The sequence below is a fragment of the Maylandia zebra genome, linkage group LG3 (genome assembly GCF_041146795.1).
Source record: "Maylandia zebra isolate NMK-2024a linkage group LG3, Mzebra_GT3a, whole genome shotgun sequence".
Taxonomy (NCBI): domain Eukaryota; kingdom Metazoa; phylum Chordata; class Actinopteri; order Cichliformes; family Cichlidae; genus Maylandia; species Maylandia zebra.
This window is the reverse complement of record NC_135169.1, coordinates 37,688,029-37,705,079: the sequence shown is the minus strand read 5'-3', so window position 1 is coordinate 37,705,079 and position 17,051 is coordinate 37,688,029. Positions and strand designations below refer to the sequence as shown.

Genomic DNA, 17,051 nt, shown 5'->3' with positions numbered 1-17,051 from the left:
CGTTGCTAAAAGAGTTTAATGACGACCTGAAATACTTGTGAGAAAAACCTTGCTGACATTTATCATGTGTGTTTTTGCTGGGACAAATATGTACACAGATAAGAAACTAAAAGATAATTTTTCTATTGGAATCACCTCTGGAATAAATTCTTAAACACCAGTGATCTTCTTGATTTCCGAATAAAATTCCTATAAACAGTAGCTGCTGCAGAGGTATAGAAAATGCTCATCAAGGAGAAAACAGTAGTATTTTCAATTGAGAATCTGAAAGGGTTGCATCTTTCAACACAAGATGCACGGCCACATCGCACACTTATCCTGCTGTTTTTTTAAAACGAATTTCCAACATATTTGCTTTGAGAGCAAATTCGTCGTGTGTCCAGTCCCCTCATTTTTTCCAAAAGTTGTTACATGTCATTGTTCGGATTGGCACGGCGACACAGGCAGCAGCAGATCAGGACCAAGGGGCAGCACAAGAAAATAAACCCAACTGAGATGTTAGCGAAAGTGTTTATCCAGAAGGCAAACAGGTAAAGGGTCTTGTTGCAGTAGGAGCTCACATCTGTTGTGTTTTTGTCATAGTTGGGCTGATAAATAGAGTAGATCCATACATCACCTATGAAAAAAAAAAATTAATTAAGAATTAATAATAATTGCTCGAGGCCTGACAGCTGACAGGATGCGCACAGCAGCACTCGAAGACTCACTGAGTTTAGACAATTATTTTAATTATCTATTATTTAAATTCATGTTACATGTACTTCTCAGGGGTTTAATATCTAGTAATCCATTAAAACAGCCATATATTCCCACCTAGTGGCTCATGCATGTCACAACATGTATTAATTCTCATCCAGTATACCTTAATGCTTATGGGCATGGTTGTTCAAAAGGTATGATGTGGATTAAAATGATCTGGAGCCTGATAATGATAAGTGGATTTAATGGATGGATTCAAGTTTGATAATAAAAAGCTATTTTGGGAAATATTTAATTAGCAGGAATTTTACTATTTTATCCACAACCAGGTTTACCTCTCCTACTTTATCATGACTCAGATGCACTGTACTGCATGACCTAAATAACTGCACAACTACAAAAGCCACAATTTAAACAGATACAGTCAGCTACTGCTGTTGCTGTTAGCTAGCAAAAGAGATGTGACCAAAATAAGGAGATTCAAAATATCAGGTGACACATTTTCTGCACTTTTTGGCACTAACAGAAAGCAACAAACACTGAGAGCATCCATCCATTCACTTCTGCTTATCCTTTTCAGGGTCGTGGGGGGCGCTGGAGCCTATCCCAGCTGTTTTAGCGCGAGAGGCAGGGTACACCCTGGACAGGTCGCCAGTCTGTCGTAGGGCTAACACAAAGGCTATGTCTACACTAGCCCGGATAGATTTGAAAACGGCGTTTTCGTCTGGAAAAACTCTGCGTCCACACTATCATTTTCAGTTGTTTTAGCAGAGTTGTGCGTCCAAATTGAAATGGCCGAAAACGCTTATGTTCCAGTGTCGAGGAAAAGCACCAAGTTTTTTAAATGGACTAACAATGAGGTGGAGTTTTGCTGCACAAAAGTACAAAGTTGCAAAAGCGAGTGAGAATTAAAGAATTTGAAGAAAAACTATCTGAAGCATATACAAACTGATATTAAGCTTTAATAGGGCTGTCAAAATTGAGCACAAACAATACAACTGCTGTATAATGTCCTCCACTATCTTTGTTCAGTTGGTCACATGACTACATCATATGACTAACATGTGTCATCTTCTTTGATGGTGGTGACTTTTTAACTCACCAGCGATAGACCAGGAGAAGACAAAGAACATTGCCAGTGAGTTCCAGGCTTTGTAGATTGTGCTCAGAGGGTTGGAGGTGCCTTCTTCTGGCTCTTTGGCACAGGGAAAGCAGGAGAGCAACACGAACAACAGGCTTGAGAGTCCTAACACTATCAGATAGATGGGGATGTAGTGCTGGCGCGGACACTCATGAAGGTATATTGCCCCTGGTGGACACAAGGAGGATGACTCAAAAAGTACAATCAGAGCTGCCTGGAAAACTTCAACACCTTTGAACACTCATTCAAGTAAGTAAGTATGGAGCTCACCAATTGCAATCTGAGCAATGGGCATGATGCAAAATATCGCGCTAAAGATCGCTGCAAAAAAATCAAACACTGAACTCAGTTTCTTCAAATGATATTTACAGAAATGAAGCTATGACACCAGTGTTCATGATGTTAAAATCGCTAGATTTTACCTAGAGCGGTTGCTGGGGGTTTTGGACGGTTCCGGATGCGTCCCAGAAGGTTACTGCTCTCCATTTTTCTCACCTGCAGAAGAAGATAAAGAATTGAGTTGGAAGTCCAACTGAAGGTGTGCAAAGCAATCTTGAGCAGCCAGTAGAGGCTGGAATTGCCCACCCCTGCTGTAGGCAGTCCAGACCTAAGTTTTGTGGCAAGCAAGTTATCACAACATTTCCATGAACCAACAAAGGAACAATGGGTAACTGTGAAGGATGTATTAAGATATCTCAGACGGTCCAAGGATAAGAAGTTGTGTTTTAGGAGAAACAATGAAAATTTAGGTCTAGTAGCCTACAGTAATGCTGTGTGAACCTATGTAAGAACAGTTCTCTAGTTTCATGGAAGACAAAGAAACAGCCCACTGTGGCGCTCTCTACCTGTGAAGCAGAATATATGGCTCTGGCTTCTACAATACAAGAGTTTATATATTTAGGGCAGCTTTTGAAAGGTATAGATAGCTAAAAACCTGTGAATCATCAGAGGTGCAAAGATGTGGACATTAAATATCATTTTGTAAGGCCCATTGTAAATGGACGAAAATGTGCCTGTTATATTGCACTACTGAAGAAATGGTTGCAGATGTTATGACCAAACCTGTGTCTGAGCTAAAACTTGGAAAGTTTGCAGACATCATGTTTTGGTGAGTCCACATCTGTATGGTAGTTTACAGGACAATATTCTTTAGATTCCAGCAACCTGAGTACAAGACGGGGTGTTGAGATATTTATCGTGTGTACTGAGTTGTAAATATGTTGGACCGCATTATTTGTTATTGTTGTTAACGCCTCTGCAGTTATCTTAGCAGTAAAACAATTACCTTTAGTTCACTGAGTATTTACAGACTCAAGGTTAACAGGCTCAGAAACAGATAACTCTACCTCAGAATATACTGACTTAAAATTTACAGATTTAGTGAAAGAGTATTGGTTCAGACTCAATGTTAGCTTGTTAGTTTGTGATTTTGCCCCTTGTGCAGTGTAGCAAACGTTCTCCAACTGACTGGCACAAACAGAAATCTCAGGTTTTTCAAAATCAGAAACAAAATCAGATTTCTTGTTCCTTGGGCAGAGAGAAACAGCTTTTAGGTCTTGTGAGGTGAGGTCCTCAGTCACGGTCTTAATTGTTATACATTTTGGAGGGGTAAGGAAAAATTCTGTTCTACTCACCACAGCCGTCTGTTCTGAAGAAGTCCCTGGTGTGGGCTGTGGCGGGCAGGATGAAGGACCCAAATGCAGAACTCAGAAACAGAAAGTAAAACTCAAAGCTCAGCTTTTATTGCTGCAAAAACTCTTTGTAGGAATTAACATTACAAGAACAAACCAAAACCTCAAATGCAGAACTAAAAACTAAACTGGGCACTGGACCCTAGAAACTAAGAAACTCGAGCCAGGCAATGCTCAGGACACAAAGGGAGAACACAGCATGGAGACATTGTGTATGACGTGATAGCAAGCAATGAATGACAAAGGACTAAAATACACAGCGGAGTGATTTGGGAAGTGGAGACAGGAGGAAAGCACAGGAAAACAATACCAAAATACAAGAAACTCAAAATGCTGGGTCCAAATGACCCAGAACTGTGACAAATGCTACAAGACAGACTTGAGTCCAATGAGAAAAAAGTGCTGTTAAAAATGACTCACCCTTATGGCTCCCAGTGATGTCACCATTTATTTAATTACACGCACTCATCCTGTACTATGTACTGACAAAGAAAGGAGCGCAGTGCTGTTAAAACTTTGATTTAAATTTTATAGGTTTATTCTTTAAAAAGAAGATGCAAAGAACTACAAGGAGATGCCGGCAAAGAGACAGGACATGCTGGAGAGATTATGGCTCTTAGCTGACTGACATTTCAATGACTTAAGGCAAGTAGGTCTGCTGAGTGATGATAAAATAAAACAGGCTTACACAGTGTTTATAGTTTATTTATGAGAAATGCAAATATGAGCCAAACATCACCATTTTAATGAATAAAACAAAAAATAAATAACAAATCAATAAAAATACAACACATAACAATGCATATTTTAAAATAACACAAACTGGTTTGGCAGCAGTCCCACTGTTCTTGTTGAACTGCTGTGTTTGTGCCTGCATAACTGAGCAGTAGATCACCACAGAGCATCTGTCAGTACATTAATAACCTAATTATTAAAGTCCCACAGCAAAGTGCAAGAGACCAAGCAGCTCACTGTGGTTTAAAATACAACAGGTCAAAAACCCCAAAAAACTACAGCACCTTTATTTGCTCATCAGCTTCTACCTGAGAGGGCAGTGTTTGCCAGGGCAGCCAGACTGTCACAAGTCTGTGAGGCACACGCTGGAAGACGTCTCAAGATAGACGCAACCTCTGAGCCCTGAACGAGACCGTCTGCCTCGCAGATTCATCACGAGGCTTCGACTCCTCTCAGACTCGGCCGTCTGGAGTCGAGTCTCACCGAGAAGCGAGTCCCACAGCAGACCTCTGCTGTATATCTGTCAATACACAGGAAACCCATTAGCCCTGTGTGTTTGTGTGCTGCGTGAGAGGGAACAGGAATGTGCCAAACCTCAACAGAGATGTCTGTGTTGGGGTATCTCCTGTAGAAGATGGTTCTCAGGTTGAATTCAGGGTTTCCGCTCTCCTTGAACACCCGCGTCCTGACGTTGTCATTCTCACATCTCACTACAGCGTAAACATCGGGGGCTGTGGAACAAAATCCAGCACGGTGTAAAGAAAGAAAGAAAGAAAACACCAAGGGAGATATGTGCAATAATTAAGAGTCTGCCCAAATATGAGTCTTTCATTTTGCAGTTACCTGTTTGTTTGGGAGGGTTGAGTCCTGACGCCCTGTGTAGATAAACTGTGGTTACCACTGTGGGCTGAGGTAGAAAACAGTGGAGCACAGAGGGAGACGGTAAGTCCTCCCTCAGTTCCCTTCATGGAAAAAAGAAATAACTAAATTAAATGCAGAGGACTGGGAATAGTGAAGGGAAAAAGAGATTTTTTCTGTTAAAGTGGAAAAAATTAAATGTAAGAAATAATATAAAATTTATGATGCTAATAGTGGTTTCATATTGATTTTTATAATTTATCAAAAAAAATGTCTATGTCATATTTACTGTTTGTTTGGTTTTGTTTTTTTTTCTCTGTTCCGCGGAAGGACAAAACCACCAAAATGAAAATTTTTTGAATTATAAATACAAAAATAATTAATAAATAAATAAATATACTTTATGAGTAAATAAATATTAAAACTGTTCCATTACTTAATTTAAAAAATGTCATTTACATTTATTTTTCTGTTACTTCCTAAATCTTTCCTGTATTATTTAATTTTGTATTTATTCACCTGATTATTAACTATTTGATTTTTTATTTTATTTTTAGTAATTTTAAAATTTTCATGTAAATTAGTTGAACATCTGTAAAGATCTCCTGAGTAAAAGCAACAATATCTGTTTTTACTGGGATCAATCATCCCACCCTCTCCGTGAATCGCTACCTTATCGTGGTGGAGGGGTTTGTGTGTCCCAGGGATCCCAGGGGCTATGTTGTCTGGGGGCTTTTGCCCCCTGGTAGGGTCTCCCATGGCAAATTGGTCCTGGGTGAGGGACCAGACAAAGAGCGATTCAGAAGACCCTTATGAAGAGAACATTAAGGGAACAGTTTACCCTGCCCGGGATAGGGTTACCGGGGCCCCGCCCTGGAGCCAGGCCCGGGGAGGGTGCCCGAGGGCGAGTGTCTGGTGGCTGGGCCTTAGTCCATGGGGCCCAGCCGGGCACAGCCCGAAGAGGAGACATGGGCCCATCCTCCCGCAGGCCCACCACCCACAGGAGGCGCCATAGGGGTTGGGTGCATTGTGTGCCGGGTGGCGGCCAGGAGAGGAGGCCCTGGCGGACTGACCCCCGGCTGCCAAGACTGGCAATAGGGACATGGAATGTCACCTCTCTGGTGGGGAAGGAGCCTGAGTTAGTGCGTGAGGTTGAGAGGTACCGGCTAGATATAGTTGGGCTCACCTCTACGCATGGCTTGAGCTCTGGAACCGGGGGGGGGGTTGCTGGAAGGTGACTCTGTTGTCCTGCTGGGAGACTTCAATGCTCACGTGGGTAATGACAGCGAGACCTGGAGGGGCGTGATTGGGAGGAACGGCCTCCCTGATCTGAACCCGAGCGGTGCTTTGTTATTGGACTTCTGTGCTAATCACAGTTTGGCCATAACGAACACCCTGTTCGAACATAAGAGTGTCCATAAGTGCACGTGGCACCAGGACGCTCTAGGCCGTAGGTCAATGATCAATTTTGTAATCGTATCACCAGACCTGCGACCATATGTTCTGGACACTCGGGTAAAGAGAGGGGCTGAGCTGTCAACTGATCACCACCTGATGGTGAGTTGGATCAGGTGGCGGGGGAGGACGCTGGACAGACCTGGTGCACCTAAACGCGTAGTGAGGGTGTGCATTGAGTCCGAATGGACCATGTTCAGCGTCTCCATTGCCGAAGCTGCTGCATTGAGCTGCGGCCGCAAGGTGGTTGGTGCCTGCCGTGGTGGTAATCCCCGAACCAAATGGTGGACACCAGAGGTGAAGGGAGCCACCAGGCTGAAGAAGGAGTCCTATCGGGCTTGGTTAGCCTGTGGGACTCCGGAGGCAGCCGACAGGTATGGACAGGCCAAGCGGAATGCAGCTCGGGCAGTGGCTGAAGGAAAAACTCGGGTGTGGGAGGAGTTCGGAGAGGCCATGGAAAAAAAATTTCGGACTGCCTCGAAGAGATTCTGGCAAACCGTCAGGCGTCTCAGGAGGGAAAGCGGTGCACTACCTGCACTGTGTATAGTGCTGGCGGAGCGCTGCGGACGTCGACTGAGGAAATTGTCAGGCGATGGAAGGAATACTTCGAGGACCTCCTTAATCCCACTGACATGTCTTCTGAGGAGGAAGCAGAGTCTGGGGATGAGGGGAATGACCCGCCAATTTCCGGGGGCGAGGTCACTGAGGCAGTTAAACAACTCCTTGGTGGCAGAGCCCCTGGTGTTGATGAGGTCCGCCCCGAGTTCCTGAAGGCTTTGGACGTTGTTGGGCTGTCCTGGTTGACACGCCTCTACAATGTTGCGTGGAGATCAGGGGCAGTACCCCTGGACTGGCAGACCGGGGTGGTGGTCCCCATCTTTAAGAAGGGGGACCGGAGGGTGTGTTCCAACTACAGGGGGATCACACTCCTCAGCCTCCCTGGGAAAGTCTATGCCAGGGTGCTGGAAAGGAGAGTTCGTCCGCTAGTTGAACCTCGGATACAGGAGGAACAATGCGGTTTTCGTCCTGGTCGCAGAATACTGGACACTGGGCTTTCACTTTGGTGGCCTCAGAATCTCATCTCTGCTTTTAGCGGATGATGTGGTTCTGTTGGCTTCATCGGGTGAGGGCCTCCAGCTCGCACTGGAACGGTTCGCAGCTGAGTGTGAAGCAGCAGGAATGAGGATCAGCACATCCAAATCTGAGGCCATGGTTCTCAGCCGGAAAAGGGTGGAGTGCCCACTCCGGGTCGGGGATAAGTTCCTGCCCCAAGTGGAGGAGTTCAAGTATCTCGGGGTCTTGTTCGCGAGTGATGGGAGAAGGGAGCCGGAGATCGACAGACGGATTGGGGCTGTGGCTACAGTGATGCGGACGCTGCACCGGTCCGTCGTGGTGAAGAGGGAGCTGAGTGTAAAAGCGAAGCTCTCAATTTACCGGTCGATCTACGTCCCTACCCTCACCTATGGCCACGAGCTGTGGGTAGTGACCGAAAGAACGAGATCGCGGATACAAGCGGCAGAAATGAGCTTCCTCCGAAGGGTGGCTGGCCTCTCCCTTAGAGATAGGGTGAGTAGAGCCGCTGCTGCTCCACATCGAAAGGAGCCAGCTGAGGTGGTTCGGGCATCTGACAAGGATGCCTCCTGGGCGCCTCCTGGGTGAAGTGTTCCGGGCATGTCCCACCAGGAGGAGGCCCCGGGGCAGACCCAGGACACGCTGGAGAGATTATATCTCTCGTCTGGCCTGGGAACGCCTTGGTGTTCCCCTGGATAAGCTGGAGGAGGTGGCTGGGGAGAGGGAGGTCTGGGCCTCTCTGCTTAGGCTGCTGCCCCCGTGACCCGGCCTCGGATAAAGCGGATGAAGATGGATGGATGGATCATCCAGTATGTGAAATGCTGAACTTGTAAAAGTGCCACTTGCAGAATAAATTGAAATTTAAACGCAGAATTCAAAACACTGGAAACATAAATTGTGGCAAATATAAAAATAAAACTGTAATAAAAAAAACTTTTTTGGTTTTGAAACCTTTGGGCAGCTTCGGTCCTCCGTACCTTTTCAGTATCTACAAATATCAGAACGTTCAAAGCTATTTCTAACCCTTCTTTCCTGACCAGCATTTCACCTGAGTCTGATACGAGAGTGGGAGAAGAGGCGAAGCAGGAAGCATCCAGTGACGCCCGGCAGGAAGGTGGTGGGCAGCACAACATAACGTCCCAGAGTCAGAGTTCCCCTCAGTGTCACACTCCGGGAATCCATGTAGATGGAGCTGGCCGCCTGCTCCACCACGCACTGCACCCGACTGCAGCGGTTCACCTCCACCTGCAGATGATGAGGAAGGACTGAAATATTTTTTTTATGACTCAAAAAACGTGAGGTTGCTCAGTGGCCCGGCTCACCTTCAACACCTCAAAGCCAATAGGCAGGTTTTCTCCTTTTCCATTTTTCCTCCACATCCTCCTGTCCTCCTGCTGCAGACAGATCAGCACCTCCTCCTCTTTGGCTCGCACCTCAAACATGAACTGATAAGAATGAAAAGTCATTTTTAGCATTCATGTGCTGATGCAAACCCTGGTTTCAATCTTATATTTACCTGTGGATTGTGCAGGAAGGTGTCCCTGTGATTGATACATCCACCACACCGGCTCCTCTTATCCAACTCCACCTTCCATACTCCATTCACCTTCCCACCACCCTTTTCTGCTGTCACTTTGCTCACATCAGGCTTGCTTCTTCCTCTTTTCCTTCCTTCCTGTTGACTCTCACCTAGTCGATCCTCCTTTCTGTTCCCACGCTGCTTGGTCCCTCCAGGCCCATTGCTGCTCTTACTCAGAGTCAGTGTAGAGTTACTCTGGAGCACAGTGGGTGGAGGTGCTCCATGGGTGGGGGGAGGTAGAACCCACTCCCCGTAGCAGCTCACTTCTCTCCAGCGAGATCTCGGCCACAGCAGAGTCCTCTCCACCAGTCTGCACACCACCACGTCTGTAAAGTGTTGACAGAAGTCCTCGAAATCCATCCTGAGGGAAAAGGAAAAGAATAAAAAGTGAGGCAGAAACCAGCTAACCCACATGACTTTTTGTTCTTCAAATAATAAAAATCAGAAGTACCAAAACTCCCCGACATCACGAACAACGAGCCCCATCTTGTCCCTCTCTGCACGACTCAGTTGCTGCCACTGCTCTGACCTGCAGGGGGCACACAAGGACAGAAAGCAGAACACTTGGAAAGGACATAAAAATAAAAGCAGTGTTTCAGCTTCTAGAAACCTTTAGTGATCCAGTTCTCAGACTTCCATGATGTGAACAGCAGATGTCCCTCCACCCCAGTAAAACAAATCCCAAACTATTGTAAAATGTCAGAATCTCTCCAGAATATCAGCAGTGGCATTATAAAATGCTGCAAACCACAGCGACACTGTTAAAGTCAGCAAAGACTTTTCCCCCCAGAGCTCCTACAAGATGCTCTCAGCAGTCTGACATGTGGCAGAAGCCAGTGCAAAGACTTCAAAGTCACCTCTCACCTCTGACTCCAGGCACCGGTCCAATCTGTGGTCCCCCACGGGTTCCTCATGCGGACCATAAAGAGTCTGGATGTCCCGCCTCTCTTCAGTACCTTCTCCCCCAACCTCACCTTCCTCACTGCCGTGATCCCGTAGGCGTGTCCTCGCACGAGCCCACACTCCAGCACTGACTCCACGGTCTCCCCCTCTGCAGGCTGAGAAACGTGAAACAGTGAAATCATTTTAACCCATTTCTTCTCCAGTTTTTCTAAATGTTCAAGACTCAGAAGCCCTACCCGTATGGAGCAAGTGATGAGTGATTTACATTCATGGACCTTGGTTAAAGTCTGGAAGAGCGCCCTCCTCTGGTCACTGTGAAGTCTTAGAGCCTCACGATCCAGACTGAGCGGCTCTGAAACTCCACCAGTGAAGTCGATCAGGGCCTCTGCAGTGTTCCCTCCCTCCAAGGCCTCGTAGCAGCCGTTAAGTCTAAAAGTTGAGAGAGGGATTGAGTGATTGATTCACGAACATTACATATTAGGACTGCCATAAGTAGTGGTTGTGGCAGTCAAGACGTAGGTTCAGCAGTGTAAAATTAACAGCAGTCCCATCAATGCTACTGAATTTCCCAGAGGAACGCACCCGAGGGATTAATAAAGTTTTATCTAATCTAATCTAATATCAAAACCAGCATTTTCTGCTGATGCTCACTTGGCGTAGGCCTTTTCCAGCAGGGCGCTCCAGAACTCTCGTGGTGTTGCCGAACGACAGAAGAGCAGCACTCCATCCTCACTGACAGGCAGGCGATCATCTACAACAACATCCATCCAGCGACCGAGACGCCAGAACCTGAAATGGAAAATTCCTGCATACAAGTCGGGACGCTTTGGATTCCACTCCTGATTCAAATGATCGGGGATGACCTAGGAAGAGGATAGAGGTGGATGAGGAAGGGTGAAGAAAGACAAGGAAGGAACCAGGAGGAAATGCAGAGAATGCAGAGTAGGGACGATAGTAAAGAATAAGGAGAAAGAGGAAAGATGATTGTGAAGAAGGTGAGGGGAAAAACACACCAAACCTTTTTCCACAGTGATGGCTCAGACGCCAGGCAGGAAATGGCTGCCACCATCCAGCAGTTACCCAGACTTCCTTGGTGCAAATCACGAGTGCTGATGCCATCGACAAACAGACGGGGGTCCTTACAAATCTCCTGGAGAGGAAGAGAGATCAGGCTTATGACAAGAAATATGGGACGTAGTTAGTCATCACCTGGCAGACTGCAGGATAACAGTAACACTTTAGCAATAGACTGTATATCCACAGTGTGTCTTTGCCCTGTCTTCCTCCTCTCACTCCAACCAGTCACAGCAGACAGCCAACCCTCCCTGAGCCCGGTTCTGCTTGAGATTTCTTCCTGTTAAAAGGGAGTTTTTCTTCCCGCTTGAAGCTAACTTCAAGTGACCACAGTTTCTGGTCGTCACTTTCACATCCTAAGTTTGGACCACAGTTTTTACACCTTATCAGCAACAGCAGGTTCATTTCTTATTTGTGCATCAAGGAGTCAATGAGCTCCTACCTGCACATTTCTAGGGAAATACAGGGATTGTTCATCACTACGTGACAGCTAATGGGGTGAATGGCATCTGTGTCCACCTGGGATCTGAGATCCTGTGATGATAGCAGGAGGCTTGAACCTAAATCTAGAGCTTAAAGGAAGGTCGGCGTTCATTATTATTGGTGAGTTCATCTCTAAAAGCAGGTTGTTTCATGAAGCAGCTTTAAATGACACAGTTAAGTGGAGCAAGCACTGCCATTAATGACTTCAGCAGCTCGTATCGTCACAGAGTTTTATGGGGCCTGCGGGCTGATTCAGTCAGGGTGTCCAAGCACTGCTGAGGAGACAGATAATGTGTGTGTAGACCTTCTGCTCTCACTTTGGACAGGGTCAGGTAACTGTAGAAGTGTCGCTGCACTCACACACACGCAGAAAGATACACTCTGGGTGGCCATAACTTCTTCAGTTGTAACACTAGACAAGAAATAAACCTTCTTTACGATGCTATCATGTTCGTAACAAGCTTCAGATAAGACCACTGAAATTATGAACTGGATAGTTTATCATCTGTGTTGATACACGCTTAAAATACCCGAGTAGTGCATTAGGACCGCAATACCTTTAACCCTTTCTCTCCAGCTCTGAGTCAACAAATTAATCGTCAGCAGGGTTTCACATTAAGAGCACTAAAGGCCTGGCTTTGAATGAACTCCTTGAACTAATGACCCCGATGGGAAATACCCGGGGCTTTCTGATCCTTTCACATGTTTCACTGTTTGGATTAAACCGATTTTCCTCAGCAGAGCACAGTGAGGATCAGTGTCCTGAAAATTAAGACACATCAGACGGGTATAAAACTCTGTAATCATAAAGTTACTGGACCATCAAATGTCTGATAAATATCCACACTAAACAACAATCCCTTCAACCTCGATTCACCTTAACATTTCACTGGTTTAATTCAAGTGTATTACCACACCCTTAGCTCTCTGTGGCCACATTAAAAACCTATACTTAGACAGCTGTACCCATCACAACAGTGTGCTAAAAACACCCATGCTATTTACATTGGCTTGTGCTTTTTCTATACTCAACTGTACACACCCACAATCCCACTAACACAGCGGTCCGTCATCAACTTGCTCCCTGAGGGCTAAGGTTTCACCAGCTGACATGACGCCTGTCCTTTAAGAGAAAGTGCTTTAATTAACCCAATCTGCTGAAATGCAACATGTGGAGGCAGCAACTCGGTTTAGATGTGGGAGGAGTGGAGATGTATTTCAAGTTAAAAAACAAAAGAATTTCAATTTTACACTCCACGTCTAACTCACCCTCGGCCTCTTCCAGGTCAGACCCGGTGGAGGCTGTCTCTTGTAAAAGAGGGACTGGTCTGTGGCGGGGAATAGAGGATCCTTGAAGAGCGCTCCTCGACGGAGGCAGGCCCGCCGCAGCTTGTGAAAACTCTGGCCCTGGAAGTCATACACTCGTTCTGGCATCCTGGTTGGGCCTCAGAGGCCTTAAAGGAAGGTGGAAAGCAGATGAGAAAGGGGAGAGAGGGTCAGAGAACATACTGTAAGAAACTGGAGCTATGCACTGCTAAAGTAGTGTGGTGATACGCCCGCAGCATGCTCACTGGAGAATCATATGGTTGTTGGGGTTTACTCTGTTTCCTTTGTATTATTGTAGGATTTTTACAATATAAAGTACTTTGAGGCAACTGATGCTGTGATCTGGTGTTTTATAAACAAAATTTTATTGAATTGATGATCAAAATGTTTTTTGGTAAATGTGAGACAAGCAGTTCTTTAGATGCTGTTCTGGGTTCTTTTGTGAGCTGGATGAGTTGTTAATGCCCTCTTCTGTTAATTTTGGCAGGCCGGCCCCTCCTGGGAAGGTTCACACTGTTCCAAGTTTTCTTCCTTTTTGGATGATGGCTCTCACCGTGGTTCACCGGAGACTCAAAGCCTTAGAAATGGCTTTGTAATACCTTCCAGACTGATAGATGCCAATGACTTTGCTGTTTCAATGACAGTTGAGATCTTTCACACTACTTCACTTAATATTATTATTTGTTTTGCCCAACTAAACATTACAAACAGTATCACATCACACTGACCGGCTGCAACCTGCCTAGAGACTTTTCTGTGCAGTCCCATTAAGGTGAACCCCACAGTTCATATAATTCCCACTTAACCAAAATGTCAAAGTAAAATTTCAAACACTGTCATCGTTTAACTTATTGATAAAAGTTCATTGAAATTCACAAAGTGTATTAATTTAAAATGTACATAAAACCACCTAATGGAGCATGTTTTAAGTTTTTGTTGAAAGTCCTGATGATGCAAGTATAACATCCAAGTACTGAGTAAGCACACAGTAACTACTGTGTAAGTATTAATATGCAGGCTACATAACATTGAACTAATTGAACTGAATCTAAAGGGGTATGTAGCTCATGGCAGAGGTAGCTGGGGGTGTTCTGTGGGGTCAGTGTGTATTTTGGGGCCACAGGGTGAGGACAGCAGTAAAGTAAGAGCACTGTTTTCGTCATCAGTGATATGAACTCAGGCAGGAGTCAGCAGTATGAGCATAGTTGAACTTTAACTGTTTGTGTAGCAGAATGATTCAGTGCCAGAGAGAGTGTGCCAGGAGGTCAGCGTTATCACTTTTTGGTGAAATCTATTTTATGGCTTTTTTTCTCATACAATCTTTTCACAGACGTACCAAATGAGAAGGAAAATCTATAAACACACATTTTTACGACATCAAGCTGCAGGAATTGATGAATGTCTTTTCCTTGATGCTTTTGGATTAGATGCCGATTTTGGTGATGTTGCCTTCTCTCACCAATAGACTGAGTACTTTTAGTAACATTTCTATGAATTTATCTGCAGGTGCTACATGTTTGTTTTGTTGTTGTGCAGTACTTTGACTCTTTAAACAGATGGTTGTTACTTTGGATGAGCCTGATCTGAGTCTATTTTTGTTATACTGAAAACCAAATTCACTACGAGGAATAATTAATTTTATTATAGTGAATGAAATCTTTGTCTTGCTGTGTGTTTATTTGTTTCACTGATTGTGAACTCCAACCCTATCTGGCACAAAAATACATCTTAGGTCAATGAATGTTTTTATATTTTTCCGATATCAACGTGTCATTACGTTGCCTAGCAACCACCTAGTAATCGACTAAAATGACCCTTTTTCATTTATGCAACACTTTATAAAAAGTATCCTAACACACACAAAACAAATCATCATTTGCTCCCAGTGAGCATCAAATCAAAGTTCTTGTATTTGAATAATTAATCATTCAGGAATGATTAATAAACTGAAAAGGGTTCAAAGTCAGATTTGTAGTAACTTTTGAAATCCATTTTTAATTTCAAATTTTTCATATAGTTTAAAACAATCTTAGGTTAATAAAAATCATAGTTGCTGATCAGATCCTCTGTTTATAGTGTTTTATGTATAAGCTCACTTTAGGTAATCAACTAAGATAATAACGAGATATCACTAGTCATTCAACACAAAGTATTTAAGATAAATTTACAAATGTATATAATTTTCTCTTTCCTTAAAAGTTCCCAATAAAAACTCCAACTTTAGGGTCTGCTTTTTGGACTTCATGAGACTTTAATTGCTTAGTAAATGATTTTTCCTACAATAGTTTGCTTGGTTAGTGCATTAGTTTGGCAGATCACCTTTCCAGTACTCACTTTTTAGTGTTCGTAGTGCATCGACTTTAAGTTTTTATTAAATTACAATTCTTAATATTGTCATTTAGTAAATTTGAAAAGTAGACCTACATTGTTGCCATGGCTCTATAAACATATATTTTACCTTCAAGTCTGGAAGTTTATCCACTTGCTTCCTAAGATGGACCTTTGTGCTGAGCCCCGTCAGTGGATTCCCTTAGTCATTTAGTCATCCTCATTTTTTTGAGGATAATTAAAAAAAACCCAAAAACAACAACAAAAACAGCCAACATGTGTCCACTTTTTCCTCTTCCTTATCCCAGAGTCAGCAGCAGTTAATGTTGTCCCTTCCTCTGAATGTGTCAGGAGTGTTTGCTACATCTCCACCAGGTAATTAACTCGGTGTCATATTTGTGCCATTGGACCTGGATGAAAAAAAATTGAACGTGAAACACAACTCCTCACACCATGACTGTGTGTGCAGTTTTTAGAGCTAATGCATGAGCGTGTGTGTGTGTGTGTGTGTGTAACTTTATCTCCCTTCACTCAGACAATAGACAGACAGCCGCCACACCAGGTGTAATAACACAATTAGAGACTTGGAAATCCTCACACAGTTACTGCAGTGACTCAAGGTTCAGACATTCAAGACGAACAGTTTATCCTCTGACATCATCTGAAGAACATCAACAAATGTGTTTCCTAAGGTTGTGTGTTTGTATATCTGCGCTCATATCACTTACTGCTGCCTCAGCTTTTCTGTTTGGTGACTGTGCACATTCTGTCCTCTTCTCCTCGAGTCTCATATCTTCTCTTTTCTCTCCTCACTTGAACATGGCCTGTGACTCCCTCGCTTCTCTTTTTCTGTCTTATCTGTGTAGTCTCTTCTCCTCTTTCTTCTCCTCTCTATCTTCTCCCGCACAGTCTGCTGGAGTATCTGTTGATCTGTTGCTGTCGAGTGTGCTGCTCCTGACACCTGAGAAACCAAGAGACTAGCGCTCCTATGTTAACTACTTCACTGCTGAACACCAGGCCAATAATCCCGCATTCATATACAATAATAACACCCTGCAGCAGCAGCAGCAGCAGCAGCAGCAGCAGCTTTTTAAGGAACACATTGAGGAGCAGAGTGAAAACTGACAAGCTACTGATATATTAAAAAACAAAGAACAGATTGTGCTTAAATTATTCTTCTGTTTAGTCTGACCATCTGTGTAATTGTCTATCTAGATTTTATATTGTGTACACTACTGTACACAATATGAAATACTGTATCCACTTGTTAAACTCTATATTTTTAGAAATACACTTGCTGATGATGTATAACATCCATGCGACCTGGCAACATACTGAAACTTCAGTAGTTTCATTCAATTGTTTTGACTTAAAAAATTCTTTATGTCACATAAAAACATACGGTAAATTCATTTTCACATATTTCACTTTTTGGATATGATTGTTAATCATGTGTCTACATGGTTATGATCATTTTATTTAAATAATATGTTTAGAGACAATATGCATAATCCTTTTATTTCATGTTAATATATCTATGTGCATTATATTGTAAATATTTCTGCCATTTCTATATACAGTTACTGTCCACTTTATTAGCCACATGTTGCTGGAAGTGGTTTGGAACCCGTTTTTCCTTCAGAGCCACCACTTTTCTGTTTTTAGGAGTGGGACCCTTTTAAAAAAATACTAATAAATACACTAATGT

General features: G+C 43.8%; 2 protein-coding genes across 2 annotated transcripts; both read right to left on the bottom strand.

Annotated features, from left to right (window-relative positions):
• Positions 1-407: 407 nt before the first annotated feature.
• On the bottom strand, positions 408-3,978 carry LOC143416737 (transmembrane protein 272-like). Its single transcript, XM_076882235.1, has 5 exons — positions 3,475-3,978; positions 2,263-2,335; positions 2,111-2,161; positions 1,802-2,008; positions 408-616 (listed from the first exon to the last, which is right to left on the bottom strand). Exons 2-5 carry the CDS (start codon positions 2,324-2,326, stop codon positions 408-410), a joined length of 531 nt encoding a protein of 176 aa, XP_076738350.1. The 5' UTR covers positions 2,327-2,335; positions 3,475-3,978.
• A 68-nt stretch (positions 3,979-4,046) lies between these two features.
• Positions 4,047-16,281, bottom strand: LOC101477162 (calpain-5). The gene is made up of 14 exons (XM_004571167.4): positions 16,072-16,281; positions 15,474-15,753; positions 12,959-13,143; positions 11,151-11,282; positions 10,784-10,995; positions 10,369-10,561; positions 10,094-10,287; positions 9,681-9,758; positions 9,167-9,590; positions 8,973-9,095; positions 8,699-8,895; positions 5,110-5,228; positions 4,861-4,997; positions 4,047-4,786 (listed from the first exon to the last, which is right to left on the bottom strand). Exons 3-14 carry the CDS (start codon positions 13,121-13,123, stop codon positions 4,610-4,612), a joined length of 2,151 nt encoding a protein of 716 aa, XP_004571224.2. The 5' UTR covers positions 13,124-13,143; positions 15,474-15,753; positions 16,072-16,281; the 3' UTR covers positions 4,047-4,609.
• Between the last annotated feature and the right edge of the window lie 770 nt (positions 16,282-17,051).

Bases quoted from the DNA above. Each gene is read 5' to 3' on its own strand.
- LOC143416737 (XM_076882235.1), bottom strand. From the start codon at position 2,326: ATGGAGAGCAGTAACCTTCTGGGACGCATCCGGAACCGTCCAAAACCC. The intron at 2,009-2,110 runs GTGAGCTCCATA...TGTGTCCACCAG, and splicing joins CATTGCTCAGATTGCAATTG to GGGCAATATACCTTCATGAG. The intron at 617-1,801 runs GTGAGTTAAAAA...TTTTTTTCATAG, and splicing joins CTTCTCCTGGTCTATCGCTG to GTGATGTATGGATCTACTCT.
- LOC101477162 (XM_004571167.4), bottom strand. From the start codon at position 13,123: ATGCCAGAACGAGTGTATGACTTCCAGGGCCAGAGTTTTCACAAGCTG. The intron at 10,562-10,783 runs GTGAGCATCAGC...CTCAACTTTTAG, and splicing joins CTGGAAAAGGCCTACGCCAA to ACTTAACGGCTGCTACGAGG. The intron at 5,229-8,698 runs GTGAAATGCTGG...TTTTCCATGAAG, and splicing joins CACTCTCGTATCAGACTCAG to GGAACTGAGGGAGGACTTAC.